At 39.5% G+C, this 19,916-nt stretch overlaps 2 protein-coding genes across 3 annotated transcripts in view; one reads left to right on the top strand and one right to left on the bottom strand.

The window, feature by feature from the left end:
- Positions 1-16: 16 nt before the first annotated feature.
- Positions 17-16,147, top strand: LOC130927134 (Fanconi anemia group B protein-like). Its single transcript, XM_057852713.1, has 8 exons — positions 17-1,034; positions 1,152-1,307; positions 3,094-3,180; positions 3,286-3,414; positions 4,263-4,435; positions 6,410-6,801; positions 10,097-10,337; positions 12,509-16,147. Exons 1-8 carry the CDS (start codon positions 159-161, stop codon positions 12,903-12,905), a joined length of 2,451 nt encoding a protein of 816 aa, XP_057708696.1. The 5' UTR covers positions 17-158; the 3' UTR covers positions 12,906-16,147.
- The window catches only part of LOC130927136 (glycine receptor subunit alpha-2), a 63,734-nt gene continuing 52,889 nt past the window's right edge, over positions 9,072-19,916 (bottom strand). The window contains exons 8-9 of one of the 2 annotated variants that reach the window (XR_009066356.1): positions 10,093-10,395; positions 9,072-9,298 (exon numbers count right to left, since the gene is read on the bottom strand). Coding sequence is in view for 1 of the 2 variants with exons in the window: in XM_057852720.1 (XP_057708703.1) it covers positions 10,312-10,395 (84 nt within the window). In the remaining variant the exon portion in view is untranslated. Of the gene's footprint in view, positions 9,299-9,523; positions 10,396-19,916 lie in introns of those variants that run through there. The other variant, XM_057852720.1, reaches the window with a different exon arrangement.

Genomic DNA, 19,916 nt, shown 5'->3' with positions numbered 1-19,916 from the left:
CACCAGGCGGTAAACTTCCGGGTTGGCGCGCGCTTTCGAGTGAGACGATTTCGATTCAAAATAAGTCAGTCAAATGCAATGAAAAATGTCAAAACGCGAAGGACATTATAAATGTAATAATTACATTAAAAACATAGCTGTTGTCGTTTAAGTGCATAATGACGAGCGTCACGTCAACTTCGAACCAACTTTCGTTCTGTGGCAAGATCATCACATTTAATCACGTCGTAAGGGAAAACAAGGCCAGCGAGGTAACGTTCTGTGACTTTTCTTTCCAGCCGGAGCATGAGGTGTTTATGAAAGCATCACAAGGATCTGCTGTCATCCTCCACAAAAGTGCCGCCCGCGTGGACGCTTTTATCAAATCAAAAAGCGTCGTTTGTGTTCAAAGTAGGACCTCTACACCGTGTGTGCTTGTCTCGAAAAAGAACAAGAAGTCAGATTTTTTTCTATATAAAACTTTCATTCTGAGCGACTCAAACCAGCTGAAGCCCAGCATTGAGTTCTCACTCCCTCACCGCTTGAGTGGGGATGTTTGTATCCTTCAGGGTCCAACTGTGCTGTGGACACATGGTGATGCTGTGTTTCATGCGTCAAGTAGGTCAGGTGAGGTCAAACAAGTACCTCTCCAGTTATCCCACTGTCTTATTGGTGAGCTCCCGCTAGTTAAGAGACAAGTGTTCATACTGGGACAGCAACAGGGCTCAAGTAAACAAACAGTGGCCTACTTGCTTGGGAGCGGTCGCACTGTGGACGGTTCTCAGATTTTACCTCATCCTTACATTGGCATCACACAGTGCATCAATGTTCTGTCTGCGTGCATAGCAGGCGACGTTCTGCGGTGCACTGTGGTTGCAGCCACTGCCAATCGGCAACTTGTTTACTTGGAGAATGGCGTGGTGGAACACACGTGCACACTCCCATATGAAAGTCCTGAAGCTATACAAGTGGTCGACACAGGAAGAAATGGAGTCATCTTTGTCGTAGCTTTCGCCCATGGCAACGCCTGTGCTGTGTGGAAGGATACATTTCAAGTATGTGATACATGATTGTTTTTGCCTGGGCACTGTCATAAACACAGTGGTTCAGGATTGAACCCACAACACTTATTTTCCAGTATTAACACAGTTTGTCTAATTTTTATTTTACAGATCGCCACCCAGTGGTCAAAAGTGAGTTCTGTTCACGTGGATGACTATCTCCGATGCGGCACAGAACAGATATTGTTGGTTTTTCACGATGACCGTGTATCGGGACAGTTGCTGGATCATTTCCTCATCACGGACCTTTGCGGAATCTCCTATTCTGTAAGGAAAACCTTTACGTCATTGACCTTCAGAGGCGGGTAGAGTAGTCAAAAATTTTACTCGAGTAGTGTTACTTCAATAAAATATTACAGAATTAAAAATAACAGTCATACAAAAAAATACCCGAGGACAGGTAGAAAGGTATTTAGTGAAATAATACTCAAGTAATGAGTAACATTGTGAGTAGGGGTGTAACAAAATATCGAAATGGTGATATATCGTGATACTTTGTATCCCAAAAGGTTATCGATATGCACCTGCCAAGAATCGAGATATTGTTTTAAGAAGGTGTCAATGTTAAAAAAAAAAAAAAAAAAAAGGAACCATCAAGTTGCTATCAAAATCTTCAACTATAATAGTGTCTCGGTTAACTCTATGGCTGCCATTGATGGCCCTCGACGGCCAATCTATTTAGACTGGGAGGGTCGCACGAACGTTCATTCATTTGAAACCAGAGAATTCACAGTCACTCTTTCTGATTTTCAGGCCATTTACAAGTCAATTTCTGTTCATTTTAGGGCATTTACACGTCGCTTCCTGTTGCGTTTGAGTCACTGCCTATTCATTTGGGAGATTCCTAGGCCACTTCCTGTTCCGTAACGCAAAATCAACAGGAAGTGACTCATAAAATGCCCCGAAATCAACACAAAGTGACTCAAAATCAATAAAGTAAGTATCTGAAATGCCCCAAATTTATCTGGTTGCCTAGCATTGGCTGCCACTGATTGCCATAGACGTTCAATCCGTTTGAAGTGGGAGGGATTGCAGCGAGAGAACGAAATTCATTCCAATTCACAACAGAAGCTTGTTTTTCTGTTTATTAGTCGTTTTGTAGAGTATCTTAGGTTGATTTCCTGACCAATGTATCAATAATCATTGTATCGCCATATCGTGAGATCATCATTATCGTAAGCTCTGTATCGCAAATGAGTAAAATTGTGAGTAACTGCTTAAGATCTTAGATTTTTTTTCTCAGCACAAAGTTATCTATTTGAACTTTTACTATTATACTGTACTATAACCTATTTCATAATCACATTAATCCAAAGAAATAAAAAAACAACAACAACAACATTCCGCCAAGAGAAAAACAAATCTACAGAAATTAAGCATCATTTGTCCAAATAGCAATAGTGCCCTCTAGTGGAGAAAACATTTCCTATTATGAAACTAAAGGGATCATATCGCCGGTTTTCCGTGGTCAATCGGTGCCAAATAAAAACGGCGAGAGATTAAAAACCGCGTTTTCGAGTCATGTTCAGGGCTATGTCAAATACTTAGATTTTTTGCGGTGCTTTAAAGACGCCACATGATTGAACAGGCTGGCATGATGGAACGGCAAGCTTTATTGCAAGCAAGATTGGTATAATGGAGTCATGTGATTATTGTTGCGACGTCTCCTTAGTGAAATTGGTAGAGTCACTGTTAGCGTCTCTAGCAAAAAAAAAAAATTTTTAATATCTGGAATAAACAACAAAAATGTAACGACTAGTGCAGCTCAATGTAGCGGCGTTAGAGTAGCGTTTCTTCCTCACAAATATACCAAGTAAAATAAAAAATTATGGCTTAGTAAAACTACTTAGAAGTACAATTTTCTGAAAAAGTGACTCAAGGAAATGTAACGCGTTACTACCAACCTCTGTTGACCTTCCATTACATTGAAAATTGATTGTTCACTGACAACTGTAAATAAGGATCATGTGATCAACATCCTTTAGAATTTTTGAAACCAAACCTGAAAAAAGGCCTAAAACTTCTGATTAGTGTCAAAATGTTTCAACTTTAGCGTGGCGAGCATTGCAGTGCAGCTGCAAAAATGTCCCCTCCACCAGAGAACCACCTCACAATGAAAGCTTTGGAGTCCAGACTGCAGGTGATCCATAAAAACACTGAAGTTGCATCACTACAATCACGTTTTCCCAAAACAGAACTATGTTTTTTAACTTCCTCTGTCATGCGACTGTCATCTGTCTCTCAGAGTGGACTCAGCGCGCTGCAGGAGCTCCAAGGGGAAGTGAAAGTGAAGGACAAAGTTTTGCGGCAGTCAGTGCAAGTGCTTATTGGCGTGGTTCAACATCGAAAACCTAATATCACAACGCCTGAGCAGGTATGACACATGTGGATACGAGATTTCGATTTTTTGTTGTTGTTGTACACAACTATAAAGCAAAATCTTTATGTCCCTCACCCTCTTTGTGCTGTCGGCCCGCTAATACAGAGAAATAATGACAACACAACAAAGGAAAACTCATGGAATAATGTATTGAAGAACTTGTTGGCAAATTTCCATCTCTCTTTTTTCAGTTTGACTGTTTTCCTGCTGTCATTATTTTTACGTGATACAAAAATATATTTTGAAAATCATGTGCGTGTGCAATATGGGGAGAAAAGTTGGTCTCCCTTTTGTATATACTGTGTATCTCTTGGAGGTGAGACATGCACCGCACCAATTGATAAAAATAACACTCAAATCCGTTTTTTAAAAAATCCTCCGCAGTAAAAAAAATCACTCGAGAGATTCAAGTCCCACTCTCCTCCTTCCCAAATCATTAGATTAGCTCCGAAACTTGTTTCTCATATTGATAAATTGACACTGATGGAAAAAGATGCAGTCAAAGCCCAAAATATAAAAACAAAACTGCAGAAAATTGTGCTTTTGTGCAATAAATAAAACGCAAAGATTCCCATCTGTGTACCGTTACTCATTGGCTGCCATTACCAAAGACAGATGTCCAATTGATGTGAATTTGCTCTCCCAGTTCAAATGGATTAGACGTTTACTGGTGACAAAACTAATTTAAATTCACAGAAGGATGAAAAGAGCCACATGATTGGTCGTCTATCAGCATCAATGGCACTGAAAGAGTTAATAGTGGTGGGGGTTTTTTTGGACATCAAAACTCATGTCAGGGCTGTCGCACACTTGTCATCTGTCGTTATCATCTTTCTGTCCAGGAAGGACTCGTCGCTCTTTGGGAGAGTGATGACGAGTCAAAGGAAGAGGCCACCGATGACGAGACCAGAGTCATGCCAACGGTGCTCTGCGGACCTCACATTGACAAGTTTTGGCATCGCGTCTCGGACGGACGAATGGTCGTGGGAGTGATACTCGCTGCCGACAGCTCAGTGTAATTTCATTTCATTTCACTGTCCAATGCTGACAGAAAGTTGTTAATTAGTAAAGCCTCGTGGTAGAGAAGCCCAGCAGTGGCCCACTATGCATGTGGGGGAAAAAATATAAACATCTAAACTTGACAGAATGTTTAAATTATGACTGTTACAGTGAAGAAAATCAGCATTTGAACACCCTGCTATTTTGCAATTTCTCCCTCTTAGAAATCATGGAAGGGGGGGTCTGAAATTTTCATCGTATGCGCATGTCCTTTGTGGGAGAGATAATTAAAAAAGAAAAATCCAGAAATACCAATGCATGATTTTTTTAATGATTTATTTGTGAGATACAGCTGCAAATAAGTATGTGAACACCTGTCTATCAGAATTCTGACCCTGAAAGACCTTTTAGTCCGCTTATTGAAAGTCCACCTCCTCTCCATGTGTTCCATGTATCCTGGATCGGATACTCCTGTTTGAGGTCGTTAGCTGCATAAGGACACCTGTCCACCCCGTACGATCAGTAAGACTCAAACTTGTAAAATGGCCAAGACCAAGGCCACTTTTCAAAGACACCAGAGACAAAATTGTACACCTCCACAAGGCCAGAAAGGGCTAAGGAGCAACTGCCTTAGCTGCTCATTGAAAAACGTCCACTGTTGGAGCAATCATTAGAAAATGGAAGACGCTAAACATGACGGTCAATCTCAATCTGAGTGGAGCCCCATTTAAGATATCACCTCATGGGTTCTCAATGTTTCTAAGAAAGGTGAGGAATCAGCCCAGAACTATACAACAGGAGTTGAAACCTTTCTAGGGAGCTCAAACTCAGTGTTTCTCACTGACAGCCTAGAAACCTGACTGATTTAGAGAAGATACTGTATGTGTGGTGGAGTGGGCCAAGATCCTCCTGCAGTGTGTGCAAACCTGGTGAAAAACTATAGCAAACGTTTGGCCTCTGGAATTGCAAACAAAGGCTACTGTACCAAATATTAAGATTTGTTTTCTCAGGTGTTCAAATATTTATTTGCAGTTGTATCACACAAATAAATAGTTAAAAAATCATACATTGTGATTTCTGGATTTTTCTTTTTTAGATTATCTCTCTCACAGTGGGCATGCATCTACCATGAAAATTTCAGACCCCTCCATTATTCTTAAGTGGGAGAACTTGCAAAATAGCAGGGTGTTCAAGTACTTATTTTCTTCACTGAATGTAATGTTAAGTGATTTACTAACAATATTTAAACATAGTCATATATAAAGGCAGTCTTGAAAGGAATGCAATGACAGAGAGCTGGGACAGGTTTGTTCACATATTGAACATAAGACATCACCTTTGCACCTTCAACCCTATTACTAGGTTTTGTTCAACTGCAAATGCAGTTGAAATCTGTATGCTTTTTATACTAGCTCGCCAGGCGTAGACAGCACCGGGGAAAACCCTGAATTCGTATGTGTATTTTGCTGTATTAGGTCCTATTGATAGTTGTTGCCCCAATTTTTAATCAAAACAACTGAGGCAGCGTAATAAGAATGGCAAAAAATAATTTCCACTAGTCAAAATGGATTTAACGCCTATTGCCGTCATTGGCAGCCAATGAGTTAATGTTAGCGTCAGTAGCTCAAGTTTTGAAATAGATTCGTCTGTTTACAACTCGGATTTAGTAGATGAAGTGTAATTTGTACTTGTTGATTGCCTCAGCCTCATGTGAATTTGGGCCAAATTCAGGTAGTTGTCATGGCAACACCTTTTTTTCCTCCCTCTAAAATAACCTGACATTCTCTTTTTGTGGGAGCAATCAGATATCTCCCACCACCTGTTCCGGCACATGTGGCGAAAAACTATTGCCTCAGGAGTGGTTGCAATTTCTAATCTACTCTCACCATCTGGAATATTGTTAATCACCTACTTGTATGTCTATGAACACATCTGTGCTACTGTCCTCATGATGTCAGCGGTCCTTACTGATGTGCTATTTTGGTTCCAGACCAGCAATGGGTTCGAGCTTATCCATGGTGACACAGGCAAGCCACGGCTCGGCGCCCGCAGTCATCCGGTCCCAAAGCCGTGTGTCGTGGCTCCCCCCACTCGGCGCCTCCGCCTTCCTGGAGCCGGCAGCCAAAAGAAGCAAGAGGCACCACGCGGGCGGCCTGAATGATCTCAACACGGCCAGACTCGCCGTGACTGCCGTGACCGAGCTGGCGCCTCTGTTGAACTCTGCCTGCGTCAAGTGCAATGTCATGCTCCATTACACCCCGAGACAGGACAATACAGCACTCGCCCGTCCACAGCCGATGGTCCTCCATTGTGGTCAAGTTAGTGTGGACGTTCACGCTGACTTCAACACCCAACTGTTGAGCAGCCCGGAGCTCAAAACAGGTGAATAGCAATAAGATTAAATTTCCAAAACGTGCCTTAAAACTAAGGAAACAGGTCAACAATCTCACCACTGTTAAAACTGCTTTAATGTTAGGGGTGTGACAAAATATCGAAATGGTGATATATCGTGATACTTTGTTTCCCAAAAGGTTATCGATATACTCCTGCCAAGAATCGAGATATCGTTTTAAAAAAAAGTGTCAATGTGTAAAAAGAAATTTTTAAAAAGGAACCAACAAGTTGCTACCAAAATCTTCATCATAAGTGTCTCCGTTAACTCTAAGGCTGCATTGATGGTGCTCGACGCCCCATTCCATTTAGACTGGGAACGTTCGTTCATTCGAAACCAGAGCATTCACAGTCATTCGCTCCGATTTTCAGGGCATTTACAGGTCACTTGCTATTCATTTTAGGTAATTTACGGGTCATTTCCTGTTGAGTTTGAGTCACTGCCTATTCATTTGGGTATTTTATGGGTCACTTCCAGTGCTGTAACCCAAAATAAACAGGAATTAACCCATAAAATACCCGAAATTCAACAGGAAGTAACTGAAAATCAACAGGTAAATGACCTTAAATGGCCCAAAATTACCTAATTGCCTGGCGTTGGCTGCCACTGACGGCCATAGACGTTCAAGCCGTTTGAAGTCCCAGTTCAAATGGATTGGACGTCTACTAGTGATAAACACATTCCAATTCACAGCAGAAGCTTGTTTTTCTGTTTATTCGTTGTTTGTAGAATATCCTAGAATGATTTCCTGACTAATGTATCGATAATCGTTGTATCGCCATATCGTCAGATCATCATTATCATGAGCTTTGTCTCGAAAATCGTATCGTATCGTGAGGTACCAACAGGTTACCACTCCTATTTAATGCTTTTTCATAAATTACCTTATTTGCTACTATTGACAGTGATAGACATCCAAAGCCTCCCAGTTCAAATGGATTGGACGTCTGCTCGTGATATAACCATTTAAATTCACAGTAGAAGAATGGCTGGACATCTATCATTACTAAAAGAGCAGATAGTCATATGTATTTTATACATTTGTTGTTTCATTTATATTTTTCGTGTTTGTTTTGGATAAGAAAAAAGAATAAAAAATGATATGCTCTTTTATATACTTTTTAAATTATTAAAAAGAAAATTAAGAATGTGAAAAAAATAGCTATCCTCTTATTTATTATAAATTTTCTCATTCTGTAGTGCTCAAAAGCAGATAATTATTTTTGTTCTTATACTGTAGTAATTTCTGGACCAGAATTTGCTACCAAAGCTATGAACCCTGCAATTTATAGTCTCATGCGGCTTATTTGTGTATTTTTACAGGCTAATGTATTTTGGTGTAATTACTATCTTATAATACCTCGTAGACACCTGTGGTTTGTATTAGAACAAATGCAGTTTTCTTTTAATACTGTATTTAGTGGGTGTGTCTGATAGTTCGAAAATTGCAATACTGTTATCAAAATGGATATTTGCACACATCTGCTTTTGCTTTGGAAAACAACATACAGTTTAGGCCTAAACGATATTGAGAAGAAAAAAAATCATTGATACTTTAGGGGGGGGTGCGATATATCGCGATATTATAGTGTGATTTTAAAATTAGACATATTTTCACCAGATAACTTAAGTAGCTCTGTTTGGGATAGGCCTGAAGGATATTAGGGGGAAAAAAATAACATTGCGATATATATATTGCCATGGCTCCATACTTTTTGCATTGGTTGGCCCTTTTTTCTTAAGGTGCACCAGCACAAAATGTAGGCACACCCACATTTTTCATTGCATCACCTTAAAAGCCATACTTTTAATCACTCTCCATAATATTCATTTAATTCATTCATCTTCTGAACTGCTTATCCTCACGAGGCTTGTGGGGGTGCTGGAGCTTATAACAGCTAACTCCAGGCAGATGGCAGGGTACACCCTGAACAGGTTGCCAGCCAGTTGCACGACACATATAGACACACAACCGTTCACGCACACCCACTCAAACCTACAGACAATTTGGATTTGGGGTGTTCAATCTGCGTACCATGCACGGTTTTTTGGGATGTAGCAGGAACTGGGAGAAAACATGCAAGCATGGGAAGAAAATGCAAGCTCTTTGGAAGTCTGGAGCCAAATTGCACCCCTGATCCCAGAACTGTGGGGTGGAGGAGCTAACCACTGTCCCAGCATGCTACCTTCATAACGCGAATTATTTTTAAACAAGAATAATGTAGAAAAATTATTGTCTTTATTAAAGGCTTCATTGAGTGAGTCCACTCAATTCACTCACGTTTTGATGCTCACGCTGCTGAGAACAGCCTCTCACTTACACAATGAATGAGTTGGCACAGTCCATTTCAGACGGGGTTGCAAGTCTAATGATGATTAACCCCAAAATCCCACTATTTCCGTGCGGCTGCTGCGCTCAGCTCCGATGCGGAACGCCTGTGATGCCCACTGCATACGTCTCTCATGCGGTCCGTACACCCGCAGACTCTAGATGCAGAAAATGGAGGAGACCACGTGATCAGATCAACACAAAGTTTATTATTGTGACAGTATTTTCAGAAAAAAAACGCGCATGTATGGGCCAAAAATGCACAAAGGCCAATAGTACAGTTTGCACACGACATCCCGCGGATGCACCCCCCCCCCCCCCCCCCCCCCACAAATCAACGCACGCACACACATGCACTAACATAGTCTAGCACTTGCAAGTATCAGCTTCAAAATCAGCTTCAGTTAATTAGCACAGAAGTCTAGCTCACTTTTTACTGTTAATTTTTCTCTGCACCCAATCGTGATGTCAGTAACCATATAATCCAACACATAGAACAGATATGTCATCTTGAAAGGCAATTTAAAATAATAATAATTATTATTACTATTATTTAAAATAATAAAATAGAGAACAACATGCTGAATAAGTGTTTGATAATGTTACATGATGCATGAACAACGAAATGCAACCGTTGCCGGTATGTAAACGTAACATAGCTATTAAGAGTTATTCAGATAACTATAGCATAAACAACATGCTAACAAGTTGACCAAACCATCAGTGTCACTCCAAAACACTAAATAAAACAAAAACAAATAAATAATAAATAAATAAATAAAACAAAACACGTGAAATGATATAATAATGTGTTAATAATTTCACACATAAGTCGCTCCAGAGTATTAGTCGCACCCCCAGCCATACTATGAAAAATACGACTTATAGTCCGAAAAATACGGTAATTTTATACATGCATGTTTTCATCTTATATTTTTTCATTTCTCGGTACCGAGATATGGCTCTGGAGGACTTGCTGTCTCTGTTGTCGGTGCTGGATCACTGGACTTTCCGCATAGATTCCCCCGATCACAGTTTGGGTGATATTGACGGCTGGCTGCAGAGGAGAGTGGGATCTAAGAGGGTACAAGTAAGCCCTCAGCATCAACTATTCACTTCTCAAGGACTCTCATCCCTCTCACTGTTGCGCTGGCATCACATCAGCCCGTTCCTAGGGGAACTGGCGGTCCACTCCAGGTGAGAAAGATGCATTTATGGTGGCAAAAACAGAACACTCAGACAAACAAGGAGTGCACTGCACAAGAGAACAGGAGTGTCAAAATGAAATAAAAGTGGAGAGAAAAAAAATCAGTGTTGATATCAATATATAAAAATGAGACCTATAAATTTGAAATAAGTTTAAACAGTATGCATAGCAATACTCATAGGAATATGGTCTTTCTTTTGCAAAAAATGGGTATCGGAAAGAGCTGCAGAATGAATGAACACATTTGCTGCCATTGACGGCGAAAGACAGCCATTCCATTTGAATTGGGAATGTTCATTCATTCGCTGCCACACCTCCCAGTTCAAATGGATTGGACATCTATCAACGTCAATGGCAGCACAGTGTCAGTGATCCCTCATTTTTAACGGTTACTGGGGACCAGAACCTGCCGCGATAAGTGAAAAACCGCAAAGTAACGCACCCAAACCCCAATGTATTTATTCAGATTCAGCATTAGAAAGAGATACATGTAAGACATGTTTTTTCACTTTTTTTTCTGAAAGGATAATTTTTAAAAATTCATATATATACAGTATATATAATTTGTAATAAATGGTTTTTAAGCACTATAAATGTAATGATTATGATAACTTTTAAACATGTTACTTGTCCCACCGAATTACTTTAAAACAAGAATAGCGTAGTGTACTGTAGTAGAAAAGTGCTTGGCTGTATTAATTGCTTCTGTTCCCTCCTTTGGCTGTGACTCTTTGGGTGACGTGGAAATTACAAACTGCTCAGGATCAATTTTGAACATGTGGCGTTTATTGCCGAGAACACAACACGTCCGGCTGCCTCGAACGTCGCCACACACTCACATTCATTCCAGCGCGCGCTTTCTTATCCCCCCCGCCCGTGCAATACGCACACAGAGCCTGTCTGTTCCAAGGCAGCACTACATTGAGTGAGTCTACTCAAATCTCTCTTAGACACAATGAGTTGCCACAGCAACTGTTTAACAAGTTAAATGGTGATTGATGCTTGCGGCGCTTTTGAACCCTGTGACTCTGGCCAAGTCAGACACAAACATCTGTCAACATCATTAACTTTAATAAGCAACTCCAGTGCACGTGCACTGCCTGCCTGGGGAACAAAGAGCAGGGAGAGGGAGGGAGGGAGGGAGGGAGTGAGAGTGAGACTAAGCGATCGGCTCGGGACAGCTCATTTGTATTTTTTTTTTTGTTTTGGTATTTTTAATTGAAAAAAAGTCTGCGAAGGACTGAGGGCGTGAAGTTTGAAGCGCGAAGTAGCGAGGGATCACTGTAAATAAGTTCATCATTATGTATGTCTTTACAATCCCTACTAGCATTTTACAGGTGCTCGGTTCTATTCATACGAATTGATTTTAATTAGGGCTGCTGCTATCGATTATTTAAGTAATCAATTAATCTATCAATTAGTTAGTTTAAATAATCAAGTAGTTGGATTGGGAGCATTTAATGTGTTGCAGAATAAATTTTAGGAGATTAAAAACAAAGGCTTGCTATGATTGCACTTTCAAAAGAGCATTAAATGCAAATACAAAATAAAATTCCCAAGTGTTTTTTCAAACTACGTAGAATTGCACTTTCATTCCTCAAGAGCAATAATTAAAATAACTGAGCTTAGCCACAAATGGTATAAAAAAATTAATGAGTACAACACAAGAACAGTTGGCTAACTTAGATAGCAAAAGTCTGCTATCTTAAATGCTATAAAATGCAAACTTAAATTTTTTTTTTTTTTTTTTTTTTTTAAATGCTCTTAACAAATCGTTCAAACACATTCCCATTCCCCAAACTGCTAAATATACCTCTAAGCTAAATTACAAATGCATGAACAATCATATTAGCTAAAAAAAAAAAAACCTTACAACCTTATGTTGGTCTTGGCAGGGAGCGGCTGGATCCAGCCATGTTAGATGAGTAATGTCATATTCACTGTTGCCTCTAGAGGACAGTATATCCATCCAAATCAATAAAGCTAAATGCAAACACTTTCAAAACAAACCATTACAATGCCACTCTAATTAAATGAATCCTTGAAGCAGCAAAATTAGTTTGAAGTTTTTTTTTTCAAATTAATTTACTCCAGTTAATCAATTAATTTTGAAGCACTAATTATAAGCGTTAAAATCGAAATTTTGTTTGCTTTTTCACAGCCACTTACAAATGCTCAAGCTTTTGGACACCCTGCTAGATTATCTTCCATCTTCCTGCTCCATCCAGCCCATCCGTGCAATAAGAGAGAGGTCATCCGACATACTCGCTTTAGCTTTGGAGAAAGAAGTGGCATCACTACGAGAGTTTGTGTCACCGCTACCGCGTGACGAACAGAAGAGCAACAAAAGGGTAATGGGACCTGAGGATAACCATGACCCGGGCACGCCCGAGGGGCTTCAAAGTTGTAGACTAGCCTGGCAACAGGACGTGGAAAGGAGTCTGCAGAATTTAAACCCACAGTTGGACGTGAGCAGGTACCGCAAGTTTATCCAAAAGCTGTCTGACGCCCAGCTCGATGGGGATTTAGCCGCTCTCGTGGAGACTCAGATGAAATAATGCTATTTTTGCTGACATTATACATTGAAAGAAAATAACATTCGGCCTTCAAGAGCAAACTGATGCTGACTCGGATACATTCTTTTGTCGCATCCTGTCTCCGCACGAGCGTATTTCCACTTGATCACCTCCGAGGTGCCATCTTTTCAATCTGCTGCGCTCTGTTCGTCTTAATCCTCCAGACTATGTGTCCTCAAACCATTTGTTGGCGCTCTCTAGTTTCACCCCGAAGTGAGACATGTCAGGGGAGGTGATAGGATGGCACAAAGAAAAGCTTTTACTGCTTCTTTCACCTCACGGTTCACCCGTCTTCCTGCGACACGATACAGTTTCACATGTGATGCTGCTGGGAAAATGCCACACAAGTGCACAAGATGTCTTTTAGATTGTTTTTGACCAGCTTTGTATCATAAACTGTTCAGAGGGATGTCTATACAGTATGTGCTCATTTCACAATACCATAATTTTCAGACTATAAGCAGCTCCTTTTTTTCCTTCATTTTGAATCCTGCGGCATATTGTCAGTACGGCTTATTTTTTTTATTTATTTGGGTTAATAAGTAACACTTCTTTATTTGACAGCGGCGTCATTAGATTGTCATAGTTGTGACATGACACTATCATGGGCATTACTGAATGCTTATGACAGATGTCATTAGGTGTCATCCGGCAAATTATGTAACTACTCGAATCTTTTACATCCATTCAAAAGTGAGTTAATTTGCCGGATAACACTAAATGACATCTGTTATAAACATTCATTCATGCTCATGACAGTGCCATGTAATAATTATAATTTTCCAATGACAGTCTTATGGCGTGACTGTCAAATAAATTGTTAACAACTGGGACAGTAACTGAAGACATAATTAGCACATAATATGAATTTTTGATTGTTATTTACATCTGTGGCGCTGCAATGCATGCTAGGAGGCATGTTGGACAACAACAGTGTTGTCAGCAGGTGGCAGCAGAGTTTGACTATCTCCCCAAAGGGAGCAGTGATGGCCAAATGAAGCTTCTTAAGGCAATGAAGCTTTGCAGCCAATTGGTTCAAAGCTTCATTGTGGTTCATTTGGTCTTATGACAGTCGTATGATGCCGCTGTCAAATAAAGTGTTACCGGTTAATATCTTTTGGTGTAAATATCCCATAATACAGTGAGGACAGCTGCGACCTATCTATGAACAAATGTTGTTTTCGTGTCACATTTGGTGGGTGGCTATTTTGATAGTCAAAAAAAAGTTTTTGTTGAAATAAAAATGACTAAATTATTATTTTTTCTTTTTTTTTTTTAGCCTGTCAGCACAGTTTTCTTTCATTTCCCTTTTTTATTAAAAAAATGGAGGGTAGCAGTAAATATTCTTTATTCTTATTTTTTATCATTTTTGTTTTTCTATATTAAAAAAGAAGAATAACTGTAAGTATTCATTTATATACTGTCAATGTATGTAAAGTATATTCATGTTTTTTTTATCTTTACACTTGTTCAGAAAAAATAGGTGGGAATCGGTCAACATTCTTTTTTTTCCATTTTGGGATTTTATAGAAAAAAATTGAATAAACAGTATATTTGTTTTATTTTTAAAATCTCATTAAAAAAGAAATATTCTCTTATTTGTCATCCATGAAAGTTTTATATAAATACTTTTCAGGCCACACAAAATCATGCGGTGGCCAGGATCTGGCACCTGGGTCGCCAGTTTGACACACCCCTGGTTTAAAACATTGACTAGCATTAAGAAAGGGTATGAAGCATTTTGGACTTGCAACATTTTGTTTAAAGAACAAAAATAGCACATACAGCAAACAAAATACAGGGAAAATCTCTGTTTAAACCAAAATAATAGAAACTACATTGCAAGCCACAACTAAACTAAATTTCTAAACTGCTTTAAACAGTATAACAAGTTTCACGATCAAGCAAATACAGTACGTGCAATGGAGCAAATACTGAAGATTAATACTAGGTCAACGCTTGGCCTCCTGTACTTCAACTGATGCGCTAATAATAGCACGGCAATAAGTTGTAACTCTAAAAAGAAAAAATGTTTGTAGTTTTCTCACTTGGTGTGAGGTCACCAGCGATCAATAATGGGCACCCATGGAGCAACCAAATGGGAGCTCATTGATTGATCGATCGTGTACGCTACATGAATCTTGTCAATATCATTCATTATCCCCAATGATTTTTTTTTCTTGCCCACTCGTAAAAAGAAAAAAAAAACATGAACACCACCTCCAAATAAATTCCTGGCAACCTGCCGTTCAGTAAATAAACCCTCATGACCAATCTATACAACTGGCTATCTTAACATTAACCTCTTGATACCTGAATTTACATTTAACTCTTTGGCTGCCATGCATTGATGGCGATAGATTTTCACATCATTTTGATTGGGAGGGTTGTCAACGATCGGATGACCAGTCAAATTGGATTGTACTTCTATCACCGTCAATGGTGGTGAATGAGTTAACAAATAGATATCAAAAAGCATTGAGGGAATACATAGTTCCATAGAAAACTTAATAATTAGAAAATAACAATTTGGAAAAATACTTTTTAAAAATCAGAATCATAAAAGAAAAACTAATATTGTCAAAATAATTAAAAATAAAAATGTTGTCGTTTAAACAAATAGATCTGTTAATATCCTTTTTTAATGGGCACGCTAGCAAGCCCCATTAACTAGCGTTAGCTTAGCCATTCCGGAGCCCCGAAACTAACACTTAACTAACAAATTGCTCGGAATTTGTCAAAACTCCACCGACTAGTTAAACTCTCGCTAACTCGAAGATTAAGCCAAATGTAAAAAATTCTTAACATTTATAATAGGGCTGTCAAAATTATCGCGTTAACGGGCGGTAATTAATTTTCTAAATTAATCACGTTAAAATATTTGACGCAATTAATGCACATGCCCCGCTCAAACAGATTAAAATGTACAGTACAGTGTAATGTCCGCTTGTTACTTGTTTTTTGGTGTTTGGCGCCCTCTGCTGGTGCTTAGGTCCAACTGATTTTATGGGTTGGTACCATGAGTGAGCATGGTGTAATTATTGACATCAACAATGGCGAGCTACTACTTCATTTTTTGATTGAAAATTTTACACATTTTAATAAAACGAAAATATTAAGAGGGGTTTTAATATTAGATTTCTATAACTTGTACTACCATTTATCTCTTAAGAACTACAAGTCTTTCTATCCATGGATCGCTTTAAGAGAATGTTAATAATGTTAATACCATCTTGTTGATTTAATGTTATAATAAACAAATACAGTACTTATGTACCGTATGTTGAATGTATATATCCGTCTTGTGTCTTATCTTTCCATTCCAACAATAATTTACAGAAAAATATGGCATATTTTATAGATGGTTTGAATTGTGATTAATTACGATTAATTAATTTTTAAGCTGTAATTAACTTGATTAAAAATTTTAATCGTTTGACAGCCCTAATTTATAACAACGTTACGTTTTCAGTGACGCCAGTGGATAAAAGCGGTATTGTTTTGTCTAACGGAAGACCGCATTTCCCATGAAGGCCTGCGCAGGTGTCATAAAGTCCTGATCTTCCAACCGCCTGCAGTCTGACTACTACATTTGTGTTTCCAATGGCTGTGCGAAGTATGAAGACTCTCCTCGAAGTTGCTTAATGACTGTGAAAGTGATACACAAGTGACATTAGACCCCGAGGACTGTGACTGAATTGTCATTCAACTACTTTAAGTCAATGTTCAATCACATAATGCTTAATCTTCGAGTAAGCGGGGGATTAATTAATCGGTGGAGTTGATTTCAACAAATTCTATGGAGTTTATTAGTTATTTGTTAGTTTCAGGACTCCGGAGTGGCTAAGCTAGCGCGAGTCAATGGTGCCTGCTTAGCATACTAATAAAAAACAACATATGCACGCATGAGAACCATTGATGACCCATACAATCAATGGTTTTGACTATGTTTTCAGTATAAAGTTATTAAAACTTACCATTGCATGTCAATAATAATAATATGAACAGCCACATTTGTAATCCAGCAGCTCTGCAGGGAATGGGCTGTCTAGGCAAGTAGGGCGGAGTGATATCACGTTTTTTTTTTCACCGCTGAGTTTTTTTTTTTTTTTTTTTTTTTTTTTTTTTTTTTGCTTCTGGGAATGAAAGGGACTCCCCAGGAGACTGAGCACGAGTGGCCGAAGCACTCCTCTCTATTGTGGTCGCATAACGCATCTAAAAAAATGGTCCTGCAAAATGAAATTAATTTCGGCAGTTTGGTGTGCCATTTTTTTGGGGCGGGTATTTCGAACAATGAGGTGCATTTTGAAGTTATTTCTCTATGTTAGATCTGTTAATATCATTTTTTTTATTGGCATACTAAGCAGGCATCACTGACCCGCGCTAGCTTGGCCAGTCCGGAGCCCTGAAACTAATGAATAACTGACAAACTGCACGGAATTTGTTGAAATCAACTCCAACGACTAATTAAACCCCGCTAACTTGAAGATTAAGCCTGATATCAGAAATTCTGAACTTCCGCTATAAAATAAAGACTTAGCCGTTTAAATGTTGTCTATAAAAGTCGTAAAGCAATAAAACAACAAAATGAAATGAATAAGGCTCCTATAAAGTATTTCATAATGGATCAAAATTATTTTTCGAACAGATCATGTGACTAGCACTTTAGAGACGGTCCTTTGCTTTGCTTAGCCAAAACTACACCTGAGGAGGCAAGAATAATAGTTTCTCTAGACCTAAGCTTTCAAAAGCTTAAAACAACAACTGAGCGTGAACCGAGGATTGAAGACGAACAGTGTCAACAAGTATATATACACAAAACCATAAATATATATACAGTATGTATTAGTAATTTTATTTCTGACACTGTGTTTCAGGGTCATCAACATGTTTTGCTCCCCTACCACAAAAGTCAAACTCCGCCTATGCCTGAAGGTTTAGTGGGAAAAGGCTGCACTAACAAGATATGTAATCCTCTGATGCAATGTTGTGCGGGTGACTTGTGCAATCGTGCCATACCTCCTGCTCCCAGTCTCCTCATCCTCATAATGTCGTTTTGCTTTTTAAAAGTGTTTGTTTGAGCTACAAATGTGTCAAGTAGGCATGTGGCGGTATGAGATTCTGACGGTATGATATGGATTTTTATTTTTCAAAGTATATTAGCAAATTGGAACATAGGTATAATGTTATCCTCAACATTATTACCATCAGAGCAAAAATAATTGAATTATATTCTATAAAAAGCACGTGTGTATGACTTGTACCATGTTAACATTATACACAAGACACTTTCTCAACACAGACAGTTCCCTGAAAGAAAAAAAAACACCTCATTTAACTGCTAGATACTAAACACGCTGGAGTTAACTAATACCTGGTGGGAAACGTTCTAGACTGTGTTTACTTACCTTTAAATTTGTATAAATGCGAAATCATATTGGAGGCACAGTATTGCCTCCTCAGCAGCCACCCTCCTTAAACATGTTTTACATGTCGGTTGGCCCTCCTCCTCTAAGCCGCGGCCACCTGTAACTTTTCTGTTGCTGAAGTATACCCATAGCAGCGATTTCGTTTTATTTGATTGGGGAAAAAGTTCAGGAGTTTCACCGCCTCCAGCCATCGTGTAGCAAAGCTGACTCACTGACACTGAGCAACAACCGGTGGGGGAGGGTTGAGCCTTGCAGCTACAAGCAAAGGGTTTCTCCCTGCATTTTTGGAACATAAAAAATAACTAATACCGTAGGGATGGTATGAAGTAAAATTTTTGCTATTTTGAAAACTTGACGTTTTCATATCACGGTATACCTTGAGAACGGCAATCAGCACATGTCTAGTGTCCATCCATCCATCTTTCATCTACCGCTTGGTCCGCGGTCGGGTCGCGGAGGCAGCAACTTTAGCAGGGAAGCCCAGACTTTCCTCTCCCCAGCCACTTCAACTAGCTCCTCCGGAGGGATCCCAATGCATTCCCAGGCCAGCCAAGAGACATAGTCTCTCCAGCGTGTCCTGGGTCGTCCCCGGGGCCTCCCGCCAGTAGGACATGCCCGGAACACCTCTCCAGGGAGGCGTCCAGGAAGCATCTGTACCAGATTCCCGTGCCACCTCAACTGGCTCCTCTCAACACGGAGGAGTAGCGGCTCGACACCGAGCCCCTCCCGGATGACCGAGCTTCTCACCCTATCCTTAAGGGAGAGCCCAGACACCCTGGGTAGGAAACTCATTTCAGCCGCTTGCATCCGGAATCTTGTCCTTTCGGTCACGACCCACAGCTCGTGACCATGTCTCATGTCAACCAAGCATTATTTAGGAACTTATGAGTTACAGTTGGATCTATCGCTCTAATGTAGGGAAGTCAAACTCGTTTTAGTTTACGCATCACATCCATCCGAATTTCACATCAAGCGGGCCGGACAAGCTTACAACTTACAAGCTATGAATAACAATTAAAATTTTCACTATTTTTTGGTTAGTACCAGTCCATTTGAAAAACATTCACACTTACAGTATCGAGTTGCAAAGCTTGTTTAAAATCATATGCGCAATCTGTTTTTATTAAATTGCCAGGAGGGTGGGCTCAAGTTCTCACTTCTTTTTGTTGAGGGCACTAACTGCGCAACAATTGCCAATCCTCTGTTATTCTTTTATTTATCACAATAAAATTTAGCATGTATAGTGAATCTAAGGATTTATACGCATCGATCCTCTGAGCCCTATTTTCTAAAATTTGGTCTGAGGGCTTGTTATTGACATTAATTGCGCTCTTCTGCGATTGGCTGGCAACCAATTTAAGGTGTACTCAGCCTACTGCTCATAGTAACTGGGATAGGCTCCAGCACGCCCGCAACCCTCGTGAGGATAAGGAAAAAGGAAGACAAATGAATGAATAATTGCAGACTTATTGTTTTCTGTCAATTTCTAATTTGTTTTCAACAAAAAAGTGCAATTTCTCAATATCACTATCTGTGCACCTGCAATTTATAGATGACATTAGTG

The sequence above is a fragment of the Corythoichthys intestinalis genome, chromosome 12 (genome assembly GCF_030265065.1).
Source record: "Corythoichthys intestinalis isolate RoL2023-P3 chromosome 12, ASM3026506v1, whole genome shotgun sequence".
Lineage (NCBI taxonomy): Eukaryota > Metazoa > Chordata > Actinopteri > Syngnathiformes > Syngnathidae > Corythoichthys > Corythoichthys intestinalis.
Note: the sequence above shows the minus strand (reverse complement) of the source record. Positions and strands in the feature narration are given on the sequence as shown.